This window comes from Solea senegalensis, linkage group LG1, assembly GCF_019176455.1.
Source record: "Solea senegalensis isolate Sse05_10M linkage group LG1, IFAPA_SoseM_1, whole genome shotgun sequence".
NCBI classification, from domain to species: domain Eukaryota; kingdom Metazoa; phylum Chordata; class Actinopteri; order Pleuronectiformes; family Soleidae; genus Solea; species Solea senegalensis.
The window spans coordinates 19,980,976-20,004,852 of record NC_058021.1 but is presented as its reverse complement, the minus strand read 5'-3'; the positions used below and the strand labels follow the sequence as shown (position 1 = coordinate 20,004,852).

The 23,877-nt window shown below is 41.8% G+C and overlaps 1 protein-coding gene across 1 annotated transcript in view; it reads right to left on the bottom strand.

Moving 5' to 3' along the window:
* Positions 1-23,877, bottom strand: part of LOC122775900 (cadherin-6-like) — a 98,622-nt gene that overhangs the window by 30,946 nt on the left and 43,799 nt on the right. The window contains exons 3-7 of the mRNA XM_044036118.1: positions 21,447-21,741; positions 21,094-21,213; positions 17,113-17,286; positions 6,371-6,558; positions 3,394-3,644 (exon numbers count right to left, since the gene is read on the bottom strand). Coding sequence (XP_043892053.1) covers positions 3,394-3,644; positions 6,371-6,558; positions 17,113-17,286; positions 21,094-21,213; positions 21,447-21,741 — 1,028 coding nt within the window. The remainder of the gene's footprint in view (positions 1-3,393; positions 3,645-6,370; positions 6,559-17,112; positions 17,287-21,093; positions 21,214-21,446; positions 21,742-23,877) is intronic.

Genomic DNA, 23,877 nt, shown 5'->3' with positions numbered 1-23,877 from the left:
AAGAGACCCCCGCTCTTATCCTGAGCAGGGATAAAAAGCAAAGTACAGAGAAGATAAGAGACCTTGGAAGGAAATTACGGTAAAAAAGAACTCTAGTGATAATAACAACAGCAATTTCTCACAAAGGTTTGTCAAAAAAAAAATTAAAAAATAAAAGAATAAATAAAAAAGACAGAAACCTAAATTCTAATGTCATTCTCATAACTGAGAAAAGACTTTAGAAATCTTTGTGGTTTTCACACACGCTGCAGTCTAACTGGCACCTGAAGGAAAACTGTGTATCGAGACGCGTCAACTTTGATGTACCAGCTCGGATGAAACCAACAAACAAAAGGAACCTTGATATTCAAACAGCTGGAATCACATAACGATGCCACGCTGGTCGTCTCTGCACTCTGTCCTCCTCTCCTATTAAATCTCACAGTAGCCTGTTCAAGAACATCTCAGCCACTTGAAAATTCCGTGGACCGCTCTCAGAGCATTCGCCATTTTTGAACTATTTGCTGAACGCAGCGTACTCGCGACTTCACAGCACTCCATGGATAATAGAACTAAGACGCCTTTGCTTCTCGTCTTTTCTTTCCTCTCCATCTGCCTGTCAAAGTGGAAGCAAACTGCTCTGTGAACAGGGGGGGGAGGGGGCTTCACACTGAACATTGTCAGTGTCTGGATCAAAGCCGGTTCTCGCTTGCCCCACACTCACAAAGCACAACGTCCAAAAGCAACCAAGCAGCTAATTAAGCGGCCGCTCAATCTTAATTATTGTTTTCCATAAAGCGATATATGAATCTTAAAGTGGGAAAAAAAATTGCCTCCATGCGTCCAGGTCTAGTCATAATTTGGAAGCACTCAACGGTAAAATAGTTCACTGACACAGTGTGAATGGATGATCCAGTCATATACACAAATTCACCACCACGAGAGTAATTGGAATTGTGCGTGTGTGCGTGTGAGATTGTGTGCCCCCTTGTGACACGTAATTTTAAGAGCACTCCATGGTCCCATGCTTGTTTTAATTGGAATATGTTCCTCATCACTCCGCCTGCTTTGAACGTCGAGACATAAAGAGTCCGTGTTGGTCTGCTGTCGTATACATCACGGTTATATCTTCTTCACCTCTTCACTGTGATCCAACCGCGATGATTGTTTCATCATCCACATTCTCCAGATTCATATTGTTTTACGACCGTCTCCTGTTCTTTCTTTATTTATTTATTTATTATCACTAACAGCTCTAATTCCCTTTTCCGAGATCGGGGGGGGGGTTTCAACTTATCTTAACAGTCTTGTAGCTCCTGATCAATACCCAGTGCAGCACAGCAAATTACTGAGAGCCTTAAGGCTTTTTTTTTTTGTTTTGTAAACATCAGAAAATTCCCAGGACGTGCCGATGCCGTTTGAGCAAAAGGACAATTACAAACGGGGAGAGAAGCAGAGCTCACACAGACCCAGTGCCGAGCTTCAATAATGAACGGCGCTGCAGTGAGGCAGCGGCGATTGCACAGCCTGTAGGTTTCCACGCGCAGATGTACGGTCCACAGATGGCCTGGTATATACTGTAATCTCAACAGTAATCACGATAGCGACCATCATTGAACATGCTTTACATTTTGATTCTGTTTACCCTCTTATCAGCCTCTTATCAGAACTCCTCACGAGCCTTTAGAGAATTGAGGTTCATTAGAAGTCCTACTTCATCCGACTTCAATGTATTTGGGGGGAAATAAAAAGCTGAGCAGGCAGTGCAGATATGGAAACTTTCAAATATGATCTGCTCGTGCAGCAGAAGCGACCGTCTTCCCTTCAATGATACAAGGAATGAGTGTTTTTATCTGTGTGTGTTCACACGTGGCATTAACGGGTCCACACAGGTGCGCTGTACTCAAATGCACACTGCAAACAAATTTGTGTTGCTAATGCTACATACCCTCATTGGAGATAAGGGTACGAGGGCCTGACGCTTGAAAAACGGCCCATAATTCAATAATTATCAGGTGTGGCCAAATACCTTTGTCCATATAGTGTACATAGTGGAGGTTTTAACGACAAAGCTGCCTATTCAGTCCGAGAAATGTTGAACTTTCCGAGCACCAGTGCAAGAATAAGCGAATCAAACCAAATATTCCAGCACAGGCGCAAGCTAACTACTGTACAGAAGCAGGACAACGTCCACACAGTGCGAAAAGCCATTCGACCTGACAGAGTGCACCCAACCACCACATCGCTATCACTTTAGCAACATTAGAGACTCTTGCTGTGAAGTCGGCCATGACTGATACTGTCCTGCTAACGTCCAAAAGCCACTTCCTGAACCATTAAATGACCACAGTCAAGCTTTAAAGTGAGGCATGTTTTTAGCTTGCAAGGTTTTAGCATTTACATAGACTAGGACTGAAAGTTCGCCACGTGCTATTGCTAATTAGCTGTACAACTTTACCTGGTTATGTTTTTGGTGGCTACCTTAACAACCTAAGAACAATGACGAGACTTAGAGGGGGGACCTTGTAATTAAGAAGCTAATGGAGTTTAAAACCTCTCGTGTTGAGTTTGGGGCTGCTGTTGGCAAATGTGACCGTTACAGTTTTATGCAAATACCCTTAAAATTTTAAATTTAATTGGCTATTGGCCATCTGGTGCGTGCAGTACAAGTCGTGTACAAGACATTTTATTCACTCAGCAGATGTGTGTGTGCTCCAGCAGAAAAATAAACACACAATTCCAGTTGCAAACTGAAAGTGGGGGAAAAAAGTACACAATTCACTGAAAAATTCATGACTCATCAGAATCACAAAGTGGGGCTACAAGAGAAAAACCCTGACGAACTTTGACTGACTGAATAACTAACTAACACACCCTGGACTCACCTCATGCATCCACATTTCTCTACATTTTGACAGCAGGACACTAGCACAGTGTTCAAGTTTAGCCCAGGTTACTATAGGTAAAGTCTGCACAACAGCTGTGACCCACTGAGCCCTTATATATTTTATAGTTATAAATGAACTGTGTTTACCAGGTAATAGCCATTAAGCCCCCAGGGATTAACGGTGGCGAGCATTTCCCTCGTAGTTGTGACTAAAAATAAATGTTTGTGAACTGTAAAAATGTGTTGCACTGCAAGATTAATTCAATGTTAAGCTAAATATTGTACATTGGACCAATGTAGCATTTCACCCGCGAGGCAGACAACGTTGTTGTAACGGTTGATTTAAAGGTGGATGTTGTTAGTGTTCTAAACAGTGCGACTGTTTCAGCATTTGGAAGAGGGTGTGAAAGTGAAACATAATTTTCACCACAGCGGTGAGTCACCGCGTGGAGACGTGGAGGCTGGAAAGATAACCAGGTTATCAGTGCAAATCATAAATCTCATTACAAGTAAAACTGTGGCCTTACTTGACAACACTGCGAGCTCCGTCAGGGTCCATGGCACTGACCGAACCCACCGCCACGCCCACTTCCGCGTCTTCCTTTAACTCCATCAGATAGCTCGTCTTGTCAAACAGCGGCGGCTCGTCGACATCGTCCACAGCGATTCTCACCGTGGCCACGTCTCTGGAGCCCGCGGCCATGAAGCGAGGGTCCATCTGGGTGTTCTGGACCTGGATCTCGACCGTGTACGACGGCTTCTTCTCAAAATCCAGAGGCTGCAAATGGCAAAGAGGAGAGAGAAGTTGAATTTCAATTGATTCTATGTGATAGTATATGATGCTGAAACAAATAATACACATGTTTAGGGAATATGAAAGAAAGGGGACCAGAAAGAAAAGAAAGAACAATCTGAAAGAAGTTTTTTTTTGCATTAGGTAGCTTTTCTGGCCACTTGGGGGCAGCACAAGAGGCGAGCTGTGTGCGCTACAAGAAACTCTTCATCATCATTGCTATTATAACATCATTGATTAGTGCAGATTAAAATAATCCATGTTGAGATATAGCAAACATGACACTATTGCTACCTTATCTGTGATCACTTTGGACCCGTTTATCAGAGATATAGTAGAAATATCAAATATTTGCTGTATCTTGCTGTATTTTTTTGTATTCCTTATATAAGAGAGCAGTTGATATCAGGTCGAGAGCCATTTTTACTTGCGGTTCAGCAGGGGAATTATCTGGTTCAATATGTTATGTAATTTTACAGCTGAAAAGTTGAGCATCAAAGATAGGATGTAAGAACAGGACTCTGATCATATCAGGGCTGCTGACTGATAAAAGAACAGGACATGGAGTTACGGCGGAGAATCTGACATTAATAAAAATTGTGATAAAAAGCTGCTGACAAATTCAATCAGATGACAAGTGTTAATAGATTTTCTACTTCTTAAAGTTCAAATAATGTTCACGGAATCAGTTCCTTGACATTGACTGTGACAACGCTGCATGGTTGTTGTCTCGAAAGAAGAACAAAGCTTTGGATTTTACTTGAGCAGCTCTACATGAAGGGCCTCTGCTTCCTTGAAGAAATTGTGGATATTGTGCTCATCTCGCATCCTGCTGACAGAACATCATTACTTCTTTGTTAGAGCCCGCAGACTTTCTTAGGGTTGTGTCAGCAAGAGGAACAAAAGAATTTCTAAATATCAATTGTGATTGTACACCAGTAAACACACTCTTTGTGAGGACACTGTGAATCACTTTGAAAACTCGGCGGCAGCAGCAGCAGCAGCAGAAGAAGAAGAAGAAGAAGAAAAAGCCACTCCAGTGCATTAGTGCCTGCTGCAAAGGCTACGACTTCAGGGTGGTGAAGGGAAGGTAAAAGATGAAGAAGTTTAATTTGGTTTCTTTCATCTGTCAAGCACGCGGAGGCTTTGCATATTTAACAGTACATGTAAAACAGACGACGTGGGCAGGATCCATAATATGAGTCCAAAGTGTGGGATCTGTTGAGTCACCGTTTTAGAATTAATTTCATTTAACCAATGCCATGAGAAAAATATCAAGATAATTAAAGGATGGCCTCATTTGGATGCAGATATTCACACACACACGCACACAACGCAGATTTATTGACATTAACGGACGCAGACTTCCAAACTCTCAGCCCTGACCCACAAGGAGACAACAGGAGGAGCCTTAAAATCATAATATTACGTTACGCTGATTTCATATAAACTAATAGTGGAATAATGGAAGTAGCCTCTGTGTATCTTTCAAAGAAACAAGGCCACAACACTGACCTTAAAACCAGTTACTATGAGATAAGAGATATGTAGTAATCTGACATTGTCATTATGGGAGAAAATACCAGTGGGAGTGGGAGAAAATACCAACACAACAATTTATGGATACCAGTGTTGATACGGTGGAGCCCAAATATCAACAGTTTACATACTAAACCTGTACTTAACCTTCTTAAGGTCAGTTCTTATTCTCTATTTAGACATGTGATCGCATATTTCGTATTTCGTAAGCTAGCGTGCCATTTCCTAAAACACATTGCTGAAGAAGAGTGACACGTGTGCCAAAGGAAAGTGGGATAATCACAAATCTGTTGTGAGTTTGGAAAACCGTGCTGAGCTGTGTTTTCAGCTGTTAACATTTGTCTTCTGAGGAACATGCAGTACTAGCCACCGTGCCAAATTTGACGGATTAAAATAAGTGTTTAAAACGTGTTCGCAACATTCTCTGTTAACTACTACTTTTTTTAACAAATATGTAGAGAAGCAACATTTTCACCATTTTGGTCTCAGTTTTAACACAAACACAATGTCGCTACAGTCTCGCTCTCCGTCGCCCTCTTTCTCCATCAGTGGTAGTGCAGACACATCCTCAGGACAAAGACATCTCAACAAAACTCAGGCAGGTGAGAGCAGGTGCAGTTACTCACTCACTGGTGAACAATAAACCGCTTACAGCGTCAGCTCTGCTGCCTCAACAGTTTCCGACGTGCCGTATTATTTTTAACTCCACAGTTGTATTTTTTTTTTCACGTCGTCAGCCACTATTTTCTGGCATGCGGAGGACAAACTTTGCATTTGCTTTACACGCACTTTAAGCTGCTTTCAGACATGCACCGAGGTCTGGGTATTCTCCGGAGATCGCGTTTGAGAACACAAATGTCGTGCAGAAGTCGCTGCTGACATTCTCCCAGCATTTTTTCCTGCCAAATCCCCAGTCAAATCTCCAGATAGCGTCTGAGCGAGCTCATGTAACAACACAGCCAGAGAAACTCTGGAGAATCCACAGCGAGTCAGTGGGCAAATGTCCTGCCTCCCGCCTGGATGTTCCAGCCTGGATCCTCTGCAGATTTTCCCGCTGCTGTGAACGCAGCTCACCGTGACCACCTCCCACTGCAGTCGTCATATTATGTGAAAATATAGACAATGTCTGGAGCCAACTGTTAATAATATCCTAACATCCTGCGTCCTCTTACCTTGCTGACGGTGATTACTCCCTCCTGAGTGGCCTTGTCAGTGGAGATCTCAAACATCTCCATGCCGTCGCCGCTGACAATGGTGAAATACATCTCGGCGTTCTTCCCGATGTCTCTGTCCGTGGCCTTGATTCGTCCGATGGGGGTTCCAGACTTGGCCGACTCGGGAACTCTGAACTGGTAAATACCTGAAAACAAAGAGAACAACACAGACCATCAGACCACGATGTTTGTCTGTCGGTACCCGTATCTGTGCTGTGATCATGGCAGCATCACATCAACCGCAGTAGCGTTCTCAGGATCATTTTTTAAATCCAATGGATGGTCGAAGAAATAATGACGTGCTCTCATTCAAACCATCTTTAAAGTAAGTCGTGCCATTAGAGAGGCACAGTGCAGGAGTTTTGGTCATGTGACCCTGGTATACTAGTACAATACTTTTACCTCAGAGTGCCCGCTTGTCTTAGAAGGTCTTTACAATATCTATCCATCCATCAATTATCTACCGCTTTATCCTCATCCGGAGGGTCGCTGTGCCAATTTCAGCTGACATAGGGTGATAGACGGGGTCACACCCCAGACACACAAAGAGACAAACAACCATTCACTCCTATAGTCAATTTAGAGTGACCAATTCACCTAATCCCCATATTGCATGTTTTTGGACTGTGGGAGGAAGCCGGAGAACACGGAGAAAGCTCACACACACACAGAGAGAACATACATCCATGCAGAAAGACCCTTGTTCCAATCGAGGCTCGAACTCAGGTCATCCTGCTGCAAAGGCAAGAGTGCTAACCACTACATCAACCGTGTGGCCCCTGACTTCAATGGCAGGGACCACGTCCTTCACTGAAGGCTCCGCAAATCCTACGAGAAGATCATCTTGAAAATCTGATACTGGAAGTGAAGAAACAGAATCTGTAGGCGAGGGAGAAGATTTTTCGGGGGCCTGTTTGAGCAGGTTCTGGTTGCCTGCAGGTAAACAGTCCACAGCAACTCATGTTGCAAAATGGAGAATGGAAAATCTCTGCGTGGAAATCCGTTGACGTGTTTAAGCTAACCCAAAACAATGACCCGTGCGCTCAGAGGCTAATTCATCGTCAGGCGATAAAGCCGAGGGGTTCCCGGGGTTGACAGGCAGATTTATGGTTTCATTTCAGCGTATCAAGGCGACAAAGAGAAACTCTCTCTGAGAAACTCTTTTATTATTATCCGAGTCAAATTGGTATTTGTCTTTGTCGGTTTTTCAAAAATGACAAAGGCAACAGAGATAGAGGGGGAAAAAAAATTCAGTTCTCTGAGAATTTCTTTCATGTCAAAGTGACACTGTGACTGAAGTATCCCTGAATGAAATCAGGAGCAATACGGAGCCCTAACTTTTGTCATTTGTTTACTGCTACCTTTTACCTTGTCCCTGTGTTTTTTCACTCTCTTGTTGCTGTGGCTACTTAGGCCGGTGTTTGTGTTTTCTTGTCTCATGCAGCCCCATGAGGCCCCTTTTCATACTGTTACCGCAATTAAGGGCTGCACAAATAAACCTGACTTAACATGACAGCCACAGCATCACCACCTGAGTCATTAAGGCGATGGCGGCTGGTTTTCGATGAAGAGCACAGTTAATGCAGCTACCCCACCCCACCCCCACACACACACACAGTGTGAGTTAGTCAGTGATGGAGCAACTGCAGGAGGAGGAGGAGGAGGAGGAGGAGGAGGATAGTGCCCATGACAGAAAACGGATACACCTCATAAACTCAAACAAAGACATCGAGAAAAGTTCATCTCTGCTTGGGGGGGGAATCATATGACAGCATAAACGCTGAATAGAGAAACATCTCTGTGCTGTCTCAGGACTTCATTATGAAGGTTGGACAGGTAGACAGGCAAGAACAAAAGAAGAGGAGAAATTAAAAATTAAAAACATCAGTGTAAGTGCTGATGGAAGTCAGCCGCTAAGAACAATGTCTCTGCGCCAAATTGCTGACAATCATTTCCTTTTTTTAAAAAAAAGAAAAAGAGAAAGAAGCATTTTTTTTGTGCTTCTGTTCTCCGGATTAAGTGCTAACATTGTCTGTTTCCATCAAGTGTGCTGCTGCTGAGCAGAGTCAGCTATTACTGAGACTTCTCCCTCCTCACTGTGAGACAACTGCACTGACACACACACACACACACACACACATGTGCGCACCAAGCGCCGTCCACAAGTAACACAAACACAACTAAATGAATGCAAATGAGGATTCACCAGGTGACACGAACCCGAGGCACCGTCCTATCAAGATTACATCCTTCTCTCTCTCTCTCTAACTCTGTGTGTGAATATGTTCCATCTCAGCGACCCCAGTGTGTATAAACCACTTGAGTGAGTAATTATATGCCTCAGACACACATCAGGTATCATACAGCCTGGCAGACAAGACAGTATTCAATCTACATTTGAGTAGATTTGTGTGCGTGTGGACCAGGAAGGAGAATCAGATAAAAAGGACATGTTTACATTCATGAACAGCACACAGCAATCATTTCAGGTGAGAGGGAAAGAAACGCAGCTGTCCACGTCCCTTATCTTATTCCACAAAAGGAATCATTTCATTACCTTCATGAGGAGGGGATGTTTGGATGTTTTGGGAGTTTTATCCCCTCCCTCCCTCCCTCCCTCTACACACACAGGCACGGTAACTACAACTCGATATTTGATTATTAAAAACTTCTATTCACAAATCTTTAAATAAAAAACAAAACAAAAACAACACTACCAGCACAAGGTATAACAAAAGCTTAATTAGCAGCACAACCACGAGGATTTACAATCACCGCACAGAACAGAAGCTCTGCTGCGGAATAAATCACACCAGCGTGCCGACATGAAAATAACTTTAACAAAACTGTTAAAAGTGACAAGCAAATAGGTGCTTCACATTCTAATCCGCAAAAAATCTGATTTTTGAAAAAGTCTGCACAGAGAAAAACAAACTGTCGTCGTCTCCCACAGGAGAATATGAAATAACATGAATATGAAAGTGTAGAAGAAATTCTGTGGTTTTTTTCTGTCCGAACACAAAGCAGAGCATGTAACATGTCCCTGACATGTATGTGTTGCTATGGTTACTGCTAGTTTTACTTTGTTACAGACGTGTGTAGTGAAAGATAGATATGAAACACTGAGAGGTCAACATTTACGGCTTCAAATGACCAAAGGAAAGAACCCTCAGTGCTCACGCGGCACAGATCCGTGCCACAGGTGCACCCTTAGTAAAATGCAGTGGGAATAATACACAACTCCTTATAACTCCTATAATGGACATCCAGGGCACGCATTGACAGGTGACAACAAAATGTGTTTTTTCATCTCCTTATGTGTTGTTGAATCACATGAAGAAGTCACACAATTTTCTTTTATTTTTTGTTCATAAAAGCGAGCCAAGCGAACTCTGAACATGTGACATAGTTCCAAATGTCACAAATTCAATCGGTTTTAAAGATTTTGCTCAGGTGTGTTTATATCGGTGAAAATGAAAACAAAAAAGGAATCGTTTCATAGGTGCAAACCTTTTGTGTTCGAACGCAACTGCACTGAGTTCATGCTAACATGTATGGAGGCCCATTTCCCTCAAAAAGAAAAGAGGTAAAACTAAGCCTTGCTAATACAAATATCCTCCAAATCAGTCAAAATGATGAGATAAGAAATCATAATTGTGAGATAAAGATTCATAATTATGAAAATTGAATCTGGTGTTAGAAATTTTGAATACTTTTTGCCCAGGTGTGTTTATATTACTGGTGAAAATGGAAACAAAAAAGTAATAATTTCATCAGCCTATAAATTGTGATGAAAAAAAGACTATAAGATTCTATATTGCACATCATTCTTATAAACCTGTGTCTACACGTTTTAACATAGTAAAGGAAATAAGCTGCCTAAATGCTCTGTGTTCGAAGGGTTTAAAAACAAATTAAAAGGTTTGTTTTTCTCTTTCATTTGCTCGACTAAAATGTCTGACATCCACTGGCCAGCACAGACTGTAGGTGCTGCAGCTAGAGATTATTTTCATGTCAGTTATTATAATTCACGAGTTGGAATTCGATCGTTGAGTTGCTCGTTTCATTAAGTGTCAGGAAAGTGTTTGTTTACTGAACCTGAAACCTTATTTTGTCCACAGCACAGACGAGCAGAGACACAAAAACAAGCCCAAATAAGACAAAACAACGTCACGATCCTCGAAATAATCATCAAAAACTATTCGACAATACAATGAAAAGAGGAAAGAACAATGCAGAGAACATTCCTGCCAACAGAAGACTTGAGAATGTGACGATGATAATGTGACTGAGATCAACGTGGGAACAATTCACTCTTTTACGCGACTGTGGCCACTGAAGCACAGCTAACACTCACACACACGACGAGTTGCCACATTCGCAGCAGCTGTTGCTGCGTTCAAACCTCAGCTACTCTGAAGCATCTACTAAAGTGGGATTAGCACTTAATTAAACTGGAATACACACACACACACACACACACACACACACACACACACACACACACATGTACATAACAGCTCTGACCACAACTAAATGTCTAACCCAGGGGTGTCGAACTCATTTTTGTTCATGGGCCACATACAGCACAATTTTATCTCAAGTGGGCCGGACCAGTAAAAATAGTAAAATAATAGCATAATAACCTATGAACAACAACAACTCCTTGCTTTTTTTCTCCTTTGTTTTACATTTAATGAAGGATATTTTTACAAAACATGACATTTCTTGAGAAATATAAGTGCAATTTCAACAATATCGTACCTAAATGTACTATTTACACATCACACTGGATCTAAAATGGCACAAACATTTAGTCACAGGTATCTGGAAGAGAAAAATATTGTATTTGACATCATGTTTAGATTGTAATCGTAGTGTGAAATTTTAACAAATTCATCCTGTGGGCCGGATTGGACCCTCTGGCGGGCCGGATCTGGCCCCCGGGCCGTATGTTTGACACCCCTGGTCTAACCCTAAACATTAACCTAACGCTAACCTTTAAAACTAGGTTAACCAATGTACAGAGACATTTTAAGGTGCGGCAAACTGATGATCTAAGCACATACACACACACACATTTTCTTCTGACGGATACAAATATAACATGCAGTTATACAAGTGCAGAAGAGAGGCAGGAAGTGCTGCAGGTGCGCTACAGTGAGGCAGGTAAAACACACACACACACAAAATAAATAAATAATGTGGGAAATCCTGCGAGGTGTTGAATTCTGCAGAAAAGTAACTAAGGCACTTCGTCTTTAGGGGGTAATGATAGCGTTTTTTATGTTTTGAGCATAAAGGGAAACAACATGACCAGCACACTAGATAAAGACACGTGTTTCTCAAACTGAAATTCAGAAATACCGCTCTACTGCATGTACCAGGTTTATGTGAGCAGAGGAATTTTGAGCAGCGTGCGTAGAAAATGGAACAAAAATGATAATACATGAAATAATAACAACTAGAGTCACCTTTATCTCTCGCTCCATCTCAAACCTTTTAACACCTAAGTCTCAAAATGCCCTTTTTATGGTTATTTTAACCATAACAATTGTGCATTTGTGTGAAAATAAATTTTTGTTTGAGTTTTTGTCTCAATGTCGCAAAAACAGGCCACACCAATGGAAACTAAACTATGTACAGGAGTTTTCCCCCCCTCCTCTCTCCGATTCTCTGGCTACCTGCAACAGCACAAGTGAAATTACCGTAATAACCACATGTTGGCTTTCACGTGCAATTTCTCAGCTTTTCACAAACCACTGGAATTTTTCCCGACAACACAAAGCAAAAACACAGCACTGTGTTTTAATGACAGTGATCACAGTGTTACTTTAAGAGGTCCAACCACTGATATAAGTGACACAAATGAAAAACTGCAATAAAATAATGCAGAAAAGTCAAAGAACTTATTTCAAAGACGTCCACCAAACACAAAGAAACAATATTCAAATTCAAAAAAAGAAGAAAAAAAGAAACGTTTCGAGTTTGACAGACAGCTCTGAACGACGGAAAGCAAGGTGAACAATTATACATTCCGTTCCAATCTGTTCTTTGTCAAACAGCAGCTGAGATCAGTGTCACCACATCGCTTCCAAACAGTCACTGTTGCTGTGTTTTTTTAAAATTCTCATCAGAATGAACAACACACAAACATCTGCAATTATTCCATCACACGCGGGCACAGCTCACTCCATCTGCTCATGAAGAACATACGACATGAATAAACATAAGTAAGAACAGTCCGGCTAATTATAATCTGCTCGTGACAATGATTGTACAATACTGTACACGACTATTTCAAAAGAGCAGAATAATAAATGTGGAGATGCCGGTGGAGCGATATTTAAAATGCAGGGCCGGCCTGGAGGCCCTTGTCGCTCCGGGTTGTATTTTGCTTTTGTTTTTTGTATAATCCCAAATATCCTCAGGACCCATTGGGGGGTTGGTGGTGCAGTGCTTTATTTTTTTATTTCTTTTAGTTTTCGCCCTGATCTGCTCTTGACACAAAACATTGAGCAGTGACATTTCCGAAAAATGGCGAGCGTCTTGTTTTCCACTGTCAATATTTATTCAGATTAAAACTAATTTCACTATGAGTTCTGGTTTTATTCGATACATGACGCCAGTCTTTCAGTATCTGCGTTATTGGATTAGCTGCTACTCATTCAAACCGGCTCACTTTGTAAGAAATGAGGTGTTGACGTATACTTGGCTCGTGTGACAGTGACATAATCCCCTGCAGATTAAGCTCCAATCATTAACATTAGATGGCAAGAAATTGGACAGGCTAATTTGCTCTCACCTCTCGACAGCGACTTTAATTAAAGGAACTGTTCTGGATCCTTGGATATATTTATTTATTTATGTCCGAGCGCTGACCACCGTGGCTCTGTTGCCATGGCATTCAGTGCCAGAATTTGTTTTTCAAATGGTGTTTTTTTGCTCCTCTCTCTTCTCCCCGAGGCTCTCTGTCAAATCTCGTCAGGAGAAGTCTCTAAAGTCACAGGTGAGCAGAGGATGTCGCTCTGATTGTGTTTGTGACTCCACATTCTACAGAGTATTGTTACTTAAAAGTCATGCTTGTTCTCCTGCAGTCAAATTCTTATTCAATATTTTATAATTATGCTACATATATAAATTACGTACATTTTGTTTCCTACAGAAGTGGATTAGGGCTACATGAAAATACATTTAGGGAATAAAATAAAAATAAATAAAACAGCCTGAATTATGAGATTAATTTAATCATAGAATTCTGGGAAAAAATGAAGAATTTCTTTCTTTTTTTCTAAGAATTCTGATTCTGATATCAGAATTCAGGCTGGTTTCATTTTTCATGTTTCCAAAATTTATGTCCATGTCGCCCTAATCCTCTTCCGTAGAAATCAGAATTTATTCAAAACAAACAAAAGTGTTGATATGAGATTTCAGAATTAGAATTTTAGAATTCTGAGAAAAAAGTTATTTTTGCTGAGAGTTCTGGCTGTTTTCATTTTTCATATTTCCAAAATGTATTTCCATGTCGCCCTTATCTTCCTCTGTAAAAATCAGAATTTATTCAAAAACAAACCAAATAAATCTCAGAATTCTGAGATTAAAGTCATCATTCTGACTTTTTTTCCTCATAATTCTGACATTTTTAAAAAAAAAATTTATTCTGTTTCCAAAACATCAGACGTGGCCCTATAATCATCTTCCATCTATCATGGATCTCATACTTCAAACCACAGTGTTTTTACTGTGCATATCCCTGCAAAACTGTAAAGCCAGAAAATAACAGAAATTTGATCAACATGGACAAAAACCTGACAACTGCAGTATATTTGACCAGTTCTCACAGGTCAAAGGTCAGGACACACAAACAGACAAAGTCACAAACAGGAGAAAAGACTTCCCACTTATAGTGTGACACAATAGTTTGACATTTTTGATAATTGTCGCCGCACAAAACTTCAACAACCACTTAATGGTTTCAATTTGTGCTGCGATGAAAGGTCATAGTAATCTCTCTGTGTGTGTGTGTAATAATCACACACCTCCAACTTGTGCTACATTCTCAATTTACTCTGATTCAGATCCAGAGAGTCTTCTGGATCCAGTGGATCAGATGGTATTTGCTATTTGAAGCCTTGGCTTCGTCTGAGCTCTCTGAGTGATCTTGTGATTGCTCTAAAACAAACTTTACACTAAACGACTGATTGCACCGACTGAACTATAATTTACAGATTTGAATAATAATTAAAATGTCTGCAGCGCCCAGCTGTGCCAGTGCAATCTATAATTTGTGGCCACATTTGGAGAGGACATCATGAATATGAAATAACGCAGCACAGCACAGGGTCTTCGGAGAGCCCGGGCTTGTTGGTACAAAGCCCACACGTTATCACTGAGTATGTTTCTGTGATTAAGGATGAATCAGGTTTAATTAATTACAAGGGCTTTCAGGAAGAATTACTGTTACTTGGACTAATTCCCTCCCCCTGAAGGACACACAGATCGGGTGAAATGATTTTTTACAGAGATGAGCTGTCTCCTGCTGACAGGTGAAGTACAGAAGTTAGTTAAGAAACATCTGACATGTCAGTTGTTGAGCACGAGGATTCACTGATCCATGACTAAGAGAAGTCAGCAGCAAGCAAAAACATCCAGTTCAAGTTGAATGTCGCACAGTGTGCTGTGATCCCCGGTGCACCGACAATGAACGCGACACAGAGGACAACAATGGCCCGTACCCGACATCGTCCTCCCTAATTTTAGCCTTGAGTTAGATGTGCAAGCTCGTCTGCGTGGGCCCTCGCCGGTCATTGGAGCGGATGGGTGGAGTCACAAGACAAGACAAGAAGCTGTCTCATGCCGAGTGGCATGTATCAGAAGCTTCGGATACATGGAAATTGGGCTCAGGTCCTTAGCTTCTGAAAACTTATTCCTCCTCGTCACCATAGGTTTGTTTTTAATCTTAGGTATAGCGACGCTGTTCCTTAAAGTGACATAAGTTTTTAGCGGGGTTTTATTTCTGTATTTGACGAGTAAGTAATTGAGCTCTTTCTTTTGAAGAGTCCTTTCTCGTTTGCTTTTTGTTCATTTTGAACAGCGTCCTCTTCCCATTTTCTGTTGTTTGACAGATTATTCTGTGAGCGTACCCTCAACTTTGACCGTATTACATCTTGGTTGTTTATGTTGCTTCCCTTCCAACCCTAACGAGCTGGGACATAACACAAGGCAAGGGTACCGACAAATGGAACGGTTGGGGCTGGAAAGGCACAAAAAAGACGTGCCGAACAGCTCCGAACACGCCGGAAACATGTTATTCTCATGAATGACCATCAGGTTGCAAAAATAATTTCGTTAACATGCAAATCTATGAGAAAATATGCCAACTTCTCACTTTGATTCATAAAGTCGGTTTACATTTCCTTGAGAAGTTTGTCATTTCAATCTCTATTTTCAGGTCTTGACGTCCAGTTACATGAAATTTAAACAGACAATAAATCAAGTTGTGGTTTAATTGACGTCGACCTTGCGGTTCTCACTGCTGGAGCACTTCTAAATCTACATGAACCAAAAGGTTCGAACCCTGGTCCTCTCTTAAACATCTACTTCCACTCCAGAGACCTTGGATCACAGTTGTGCTCTTTGGTTCTTGGATGTGCGCACTATCCTTTGTCTTGGAAATTTAACCTCAGCAGGGTTTGCCTCGGATATGCCGCTGTTCCACCGCGTGTTGCCTCACCTTTGGTTCACTGATCCACGGCGCGTGTTCACAGTGAGAGAGACTGTCCGACATGTCCGTAAAAAAAAAAGGTGATTTCACAAACAGACGGGGGTTTATTTTTTAATTGGAGGTAAGAGCTCCCATCTGCTCGTGATAGTTGGTGCCACGCGCCACATCTTCCTGCTATCTAATGTATCTACTGTGATTACATCGTGTAGGTAAAAAAAAAAAAAATATTTATTAGCCCACTGGAGCTGCCTTCTCCCCCTTAACACTGCTGCCAACACGCAACCCACTCACAGAATCTTAACCCTTACCCCTGCGGGTCAGCTCTCAGTAATAACTTGAGAAATGATGGACTTCTGTGGGGGCGGCAAAGGCCAACCTTCCCTCCTGAACCTCAGCATCCTGCACTGAAATGTGCAGCAGACTGTTTGGGAGTTTGTGTTTGAGTTTTGAAATAGAAAAGTTCTATATCTGTAAAAATCACTAAGAGAGAAACTTACATTGTGCCGCCATTAGGATAAAAAAAAAAAACAACCCAAACCACTCACTCACAGCTAAGTGGAGCAATTGCTGTTATGTGAATAAAACCAGTTGTCGTTCCTCACTCACTAACACACACAGTTCCATTAGTGTCCGTCTGTACGCCGCGTTGCTCTGGCAAAATCCATAAAATCTTAATTTTCCTCGGTAAATGGTGGGATATCAAATGTTTTTTAGAGTTTGATTTTTCTGAGTTTGCCTCTCGGGCTCATTTTAAGTACAATGTAGCATTTGGATGCAAGGGGATATTATTGATTCCAGACTTGATTTGTGGATATAAACTCTGTGACATTTCAGCTTGTGAAACTTTTTGCCAGACACGACCGCACAGCCTTTCATTCCCGCCTCTTGATCTCCATAATGAATGCGTGTTTGTGTGACTCTGTGTTTCATCATGCGGACACGATCCGTCCGTCCTCCGGTGTTTTTCAGAACTTACTCTGGCTGAAATGAGGCGGGTTGTCGTTGACGTCGGTGAGGCTGATGTTAACCACCGTGGTGCCGGTGAGGCCTCCCCGCTGCCCGGCCATGTCTTTGGCCTCGATCACGACCTGGTAGTGCTCCCTCTGCTCGCGGTCCATGTCGCCAGGACCCAGCGCTGTCCGGATCACGCCTGAACAAAGATATAAAGAGTCTTAAACCGCCTTCAGATTCACACAACAATGACAGCTCGTGCTGTATTCATTAAAAAAAAAAGAAGAAGAAGTATTGTTAGGGTGACGTTAACCTGACTTTATGTTCTCTTACAAAAAAACTGCACTTCATCGCTCTCGTTTCCTCTGTGGGTGGTTGAGGAGAGAACTTGCCACCTGTGAGACGGCTGTTTTTATGCACAGCTTGTTCCAACACGTGTTCTGCAAATTCACTCATATTTACGACGGCGTCTCAAATCCTCTTTGACCTCATGAAACTTGTGTTTGCATTGACAAATCTTACCACACAGACTGGATATACAAACACATTAGGAAGGAATCCGAGCCAGGGCACGTTTGGCTTTTAACGTAGCATTGAGACCAGATTACTTAAGAGGAAATGGCTGCACAGTCCAAATATAGACATTTTTCCACCGGTTCGTCCCGCCTTGGCACGACACAACATGGCACGGCTAAGTTGCCACAAGCGATAGCACCTGGTCCTTTTTTTAGTACCTGCTCTGGCGAGGTTCCAGGTGAGCTGAGGCAATACTATGACGGCCACTGATTGGTCAGCGTGCCATCACAGGAAGAGACGTCCGACACAAGAATCACCGAACTGCAGATCAGTTAAAAAAGATTTAATAATCCCAAAAATGTGGGTTAATCTCCATCAATTACCAGGGAAGTCTAAAATCTCAATAATAGGAGTCTGGTGTATTTAACGACAGCATTGCAGATCATGAACAGCGAGTGGAGGAAGAAGTGAACAAAATAGTTTTTGATTAAGTGACTTGTTTTCAGTGTAACTGAATCATTAGAATGATAGGGCTGCCCCATTCATAAAAACACAAACTGTATTTGACTCCATTTGTTTAAATCAATGGCTGTTGTTTAAATAAAACTGCTTTAGGTTGCTTAAGATAAATTGGGTTAGTTACGGGCATCTTTCTCTTCATTGATCTAACACTCTTCTAAATGGTTTGTACCGGAGCTGCATGTAATTTTTTCCTATTTTCATTTGTGTCGTTTCCTTATTGAAGAATCTGTCTATGCTGGAATGACTTAGCCCCTTTTTTCCCGTAGAGTAATTACTGAGATTGATACAGGCCCAGAATTCAGAAAGCAATGAAAAATGTTCTCATTAATATTTATTTAACATTCACCGGGCCACTTTATAAGGTACCCAGGAAACCTAAGGAAGCAGACCTTTTCACCTTTTTCAAGTGTTTTGTGCTTAGAAATAATCATGATTGTAACAAGTGGGATTGTTACTGTTCCTGGCTTCTCTATTTTGTACCAGTCTGGTCAATTTCCTCTGACCTCTGGCATCAACAAGGCATTTTTGACTGGATATTTTCTCCTTTTTTTTCGGACAGTTTCTGTAAACTTGAGAAATGGTTGGTTTGTGGGGAAAAAGCCCAGTGAATGAGCAGTTTTCTGAAATACTCTGGCACCAACAACCATGACATGTTCAGAGTCACTTAAATCACGCCCTCACGATCTTCAGCAAATCATGCACTTTTCAGCAGGTCATCATGACCATGTCTAAGGGCCCTTTTCCACTGTGGTCCCAGCTCGCTTTGACTTGCCATGGCACGGCACGGCACAGGTTGGTGTTCCACTACAAAAATAGCAGTGCTGTCGCTAAATACACCAGACTCCTCTGTTAAATATTGAGATTTTAGACATTTCCCTGGTAGTTGTTGGAGGTGATTAACCCACATCTTTAAGGATTGTTAAGTCTTTTTAACTGACCAGTTCGGCTTGATCCTTGTATTGGACGTCGCTTCCTGTGACGGCACTCTGACCAACCAGTGGCCGGCAGTCTGGCATCGTCACGCTTAGTATCGCCTCAGCTCGATTGGAACCTCGCCAGAGCAGGTATTAAAGAAAGTACCCGTTACAGTAAAATCCTTTCATTCTCATTTATCAATAAACCATTTAGGGTCCAAACATCTTTAATCTTCTTCTTCTTTAATTAACGTCTGCTCTCCAACAGCCAGCACTGTATAAGAAGAGTCGACGCCATTGCTGTTAACAACGTTCTCCTACACTTGTTTACCTGGCAAGACATAGTGTGGCTTTCATTGGCGGAATAATGTTTGTTTGTCACACTGCAGTAAAAAAAGAGCAGACCATGAACCTGGTTCTGACTCATCTTTGTAGTTACAAACAAACGGATGAGCAGAAAGAGGGAGAGAGAGATTAGAGTGCTGATTATCTAAATGGATGGCTGACTTTTTTATTTACAGAGAAAGTACACAAGATCAGCTGTGGTGGGGGAGCAGTACAGCAAAACCCATTTTCCTTTTTCTGTTCCCTTTTCTCTCAGTGTCGTGTGAACATAAGTGAGCAAGGCGAAGGTACACGTCGAGTTTTGGTCCTTCCATCAGAGTATTGATTTAAATTGACATATAAAGAGCTGGAACCAAGACGGGCATCCACTACACACTGTTTACCCAAATCAAATTTAGCTTCTGGTGACACAACCATAACAATAATGTGAATGAGGAGGAGTGAGATTGAAAGGAGTGAGACAGAAATGGGATTTAAAGTCAGCTTCAAATGAGACGGAGTATTAGCGTCGGCAGTTTCCCTGCTCTTGTGGTTTTTGTAGCTTCTGCTTTAATTTGCTCTTTTGTTGCTGTATTTTTTTGGGCAATGAATGGATTCTGCTACTGTTCAAAGGGAAGAGCTAGAGTGTTCTCGCATCGACAGTCAGATGGAGCGTCTGATGTCACTTTCATATCTGTGTGTCCAGTAGGTCTTTGGCATGTTAAACTTAGCTAAGCCCCATATAAGACGAGCTAAAAGGAATACTGACATTCACCAAAATGTCAGGTTGCTTCAAAGCAACCCTGCCGGAGCTTTTAAGCTCATTTCTTTTATTTATTTCACTTTCTTTTGGAAATTAAAAAGTCACAGTGCCAGTGTGAAGGCTTATGTTGGATTGAGAACAAGTGCTGTAAAGCTATACGGAGATCATTTGGTCCAATGGTCTGGTGTCTGTGTGGGTTTTTTCTCCAGGTTCTTAAACTTCTTCCCTCGGTCTAAAGACACACAGCTGATGCTCAGGTTAACTGTGACTGTCGATGTAAGTGTGTATGTGTAAAGGTCACCAGCCCAATGGCTGGCTATATTTTACAGTTATATGTTACTTCTACACTGAAGGATTTTGATCTCACTTTCTTCTTCATAAAGAACAAATATTAGATTTTTGAAGTGATCTGGGTGCAGATCTTAACCTTAGCAGAGGTAGAAGTATTTTATCTAAAAATGATTTTAAGACATGAGGTTTGCACTCTTTGTCTCAAAATTGTTTCACCCATTTTCCCCCACTTGGTCAAATGAAGAGTAAACTTAAAACCATGACGATGCTGCTGTGTTTGTTTAATTCACATTTTTCTTCTCTGTTACTTGTAAAACGTGTCACAATTGACAGAAACACAGTGAGAAGCAGTACAATTTTTTGTCAGTTTGATTCTTTTTTTTTTCAATCCCGACTTCCTCTGTTGTTGTGGGAATGAGCCGTATATCTCAGATCTGTCCGATGATCAAATGACACATTTATCTATGGAAACTGTGCATTTTTCTGGGTGAAGTGGCCCTTTAAGTATAATTAAGTGTGCCAACACTGTGATAGGCAGCACAGACTATAGCAGTTTGGCCCCATTTTATTGATTCATAATAGTTTCTGACATCTAATTCACACGTTTCAGGTATTTTGTACAAAGATATTTAAGTATACTGTGTATAATGCATATGACAGAGTCTGTCAACGGTACCTGTGTTGGGGTCCACTGAGAAGTACGGGTGTCCTTGGCTGATGCTGTACACCAGTTTGGCGCTGTTCCCGTACATACTGTCATCAGCATCCGTCGCTGTCACCTGGATGACGGACGTACCTGAGAGAGAGAGAGACACATTCACGCGATTATTGTAGTTCAAACCATACGATAAAAGCTAAAAGCATTTGGTGGACGGTGGTGGGCGAGTGGCAGAGCTGAGGTGTCCCGGGGTGAGACACTTAACACTTAACCCCCCCAAGTCGCTCCTGAGTCAGCAGCAGCCTGTGTCACTTCGAATAAAAGCATCTGTCACGCAACAAAAATATTCCTGAAGTGCAGTAAGCTCTTACCGATGTCAGACCTCTCCGGTACGCTGCCAGTGTAGACCTCCTTGCTGAACTGAGGCTCGTTATCGTTGATGTCGTGGAGTTTGACGGTGAAATCTGTCTCCGGCTCCAACTTTTGACCCGTGCGCTTGTTGACCACGGTGGCTTTGAGGATATAAAAAGACTTCTCTTCGCGGTCCAGGCGGCGGGTGGCGTGCAGGTCGCCGTTGTTCTCGTCGATGACAAAGATGGTGCCCGCCCCCTCGCCAGACAGGACATATTTGACCACGCCGTTGCCGTGGTCCTGGTCTGACTGGAGCTGCAAACGGGGACAAAGACACAAGAGCTCAGTGATCATCCACTGACAAAACTACCTGTACACATCTTTTCAGTTATTCAAATTTTTACTTACATACATTCAGAGGTAATAAACAGCCCACATTTTAGTGTTGTCACTTATATACGAGTAAAAACACCACCAAGAAAATGTAAGATTGTGAGGAGAAAGATGTAATCTTATGAGAAACCAAATTTCCCTTCATTTTTTAACTGTCTGCTTGTTGTTATTTATTATCTTACACTTGCCCTAAATCAAACTGCCTTCAGAATTAATGAAGCTGTCCTGTTTTGTACAGCATTCTATTTATTTCCATAATAGTATACCTCCCCCCCGCCCAAACATGCTGGGTGAGAGAAGCGTTTTGGTAGAAAATGTTTTTGGCTTAATGTTTCCCACTCTGAGTTAAGCTGGTTATTCAACTAAGATCTTTTTCTGACCTTAGAGTTTATGTCTGGAGAGATTTTTTTATTTATTTCCTGCGAACATGGACGCTGTCCTGCTGCCCGAAATACTCACAAGAGCAGCAGCTGCCTACTAATCCACTCCTGAAAATATTACCCCTCAGTAAAAGCACTACTTTCGCTTGCTGTGCTACGTTTGCTAAGACGTTGGACGTCACCGGCTGTTTGCCTACATGACTACATATTTGTGATGCCTTTATTGAAGATGGAACATGTATCACATCCACTGTGTTTAAGCATTTCTATAGAACTTCTATGGAAGTATCAAACGTTTATAATCGGACAAACGTTAGATATTCAGAATTATTTTGTCGGATGTAGAAAGGGAAAACTTGGGAAACGAGTTCCAGACGGACAGTGACTCAAAGCCCATGATGACTTCCAGTCCATGGAGCTGTTGTGCCAAAACTCAGTAGCCAATCAGCAGGCAGCTTCCTAAGGCCCGCCCACAAACAAAAAACCATGGCGAAGAACAAAGAACAAGTGAGGGAGCGCAAAAACAAGCGAGGGAGCGCAAAGAACAAATCAAGGAGTGCAAAAACAAGCGAAGGAGTGCAAAGAACAAATCAAGGAGCGCAAAAACAAGTGAGGGAGGTCAAAGAACAAATCAAGGAGTGCAAAAACAAGCGAAGGAGTGCAAATAACAAATCAAGGAGCACAAAAACAAGTGAGGGAGGTCAAAGAACAAGTGAGGGAGCGCTGTATTTTCAAACAATAAAATAGGATATTTCGAATGATTAAATCGATATTTTATTTGCTTTGTGAAAATATTGACACAAATCTAATTCCATACATTTCCTGCATTATTATTTTAGTTACATTGTTCAGGGTTCAAAAACCTCCTCTTCCTTCCCTACGGGTACAGACGGTGCTTCTGCATACGGGTGGAGGCTGGAGGAGGACGGACAGGCCAGTGCATTGTGGTGACAAGCGTATAAAAGATGAAGTGGAGAAGAGCAAAGACAGAAACACATAAAGAAAGAGCAACGGGGTCAGCTCGAGATTGAGAAACAAAACAAGAATCCTCTGAAGTAGAAAACGAAAAAGAGAGCAGCAGAAAGCCAGAGTTTGTGTTGTGCCCGGAGCAGGAAACATCTGTGAGATCTGCTGCTTTGACTCTCTTACCTGCAGCAACAACCTCTCTCTTTCTCTTGTCTTTGTCTGTATCTGTCCACCTCAAGAGGCTCACTGTTCACCTTTCATCCCTTCATCCCTGCTTTACTCCTGCAGGTCAGGTGTGAAGCCGAAAGCCTTTGAATGTGTGTGTTTGTGTCCGTGTACTATAATATCTCAACACAGCAAATCCACTGCAGAATATATAATATTCTCGAGTTATTCTTATGTTATCTCATTGGAATATGAAAGGTTATCAGTAGGGTTATCACATGTTGCTTTTATAACTGGTGAGGGATCCCCTAATGCTTAATTTTAGATTTTGTTTTTTTCCCCTCTGTCCTATACTGTTGGATATAAAAGAGTGAGTAGAATCAAAGGCTGCAGCCTCAGGTGGGCCAGCTATTCAAGCACTAACCAGTTGTAACATCCATAAGAATCTAAACTCCCGTTTTAAAGCCTTAAAACAAGACATTTCCCCATTGAATCACAACCTCTTTTTCCAAAATTGCAGTAACATTTATGCTCCTCTAAATGTGAA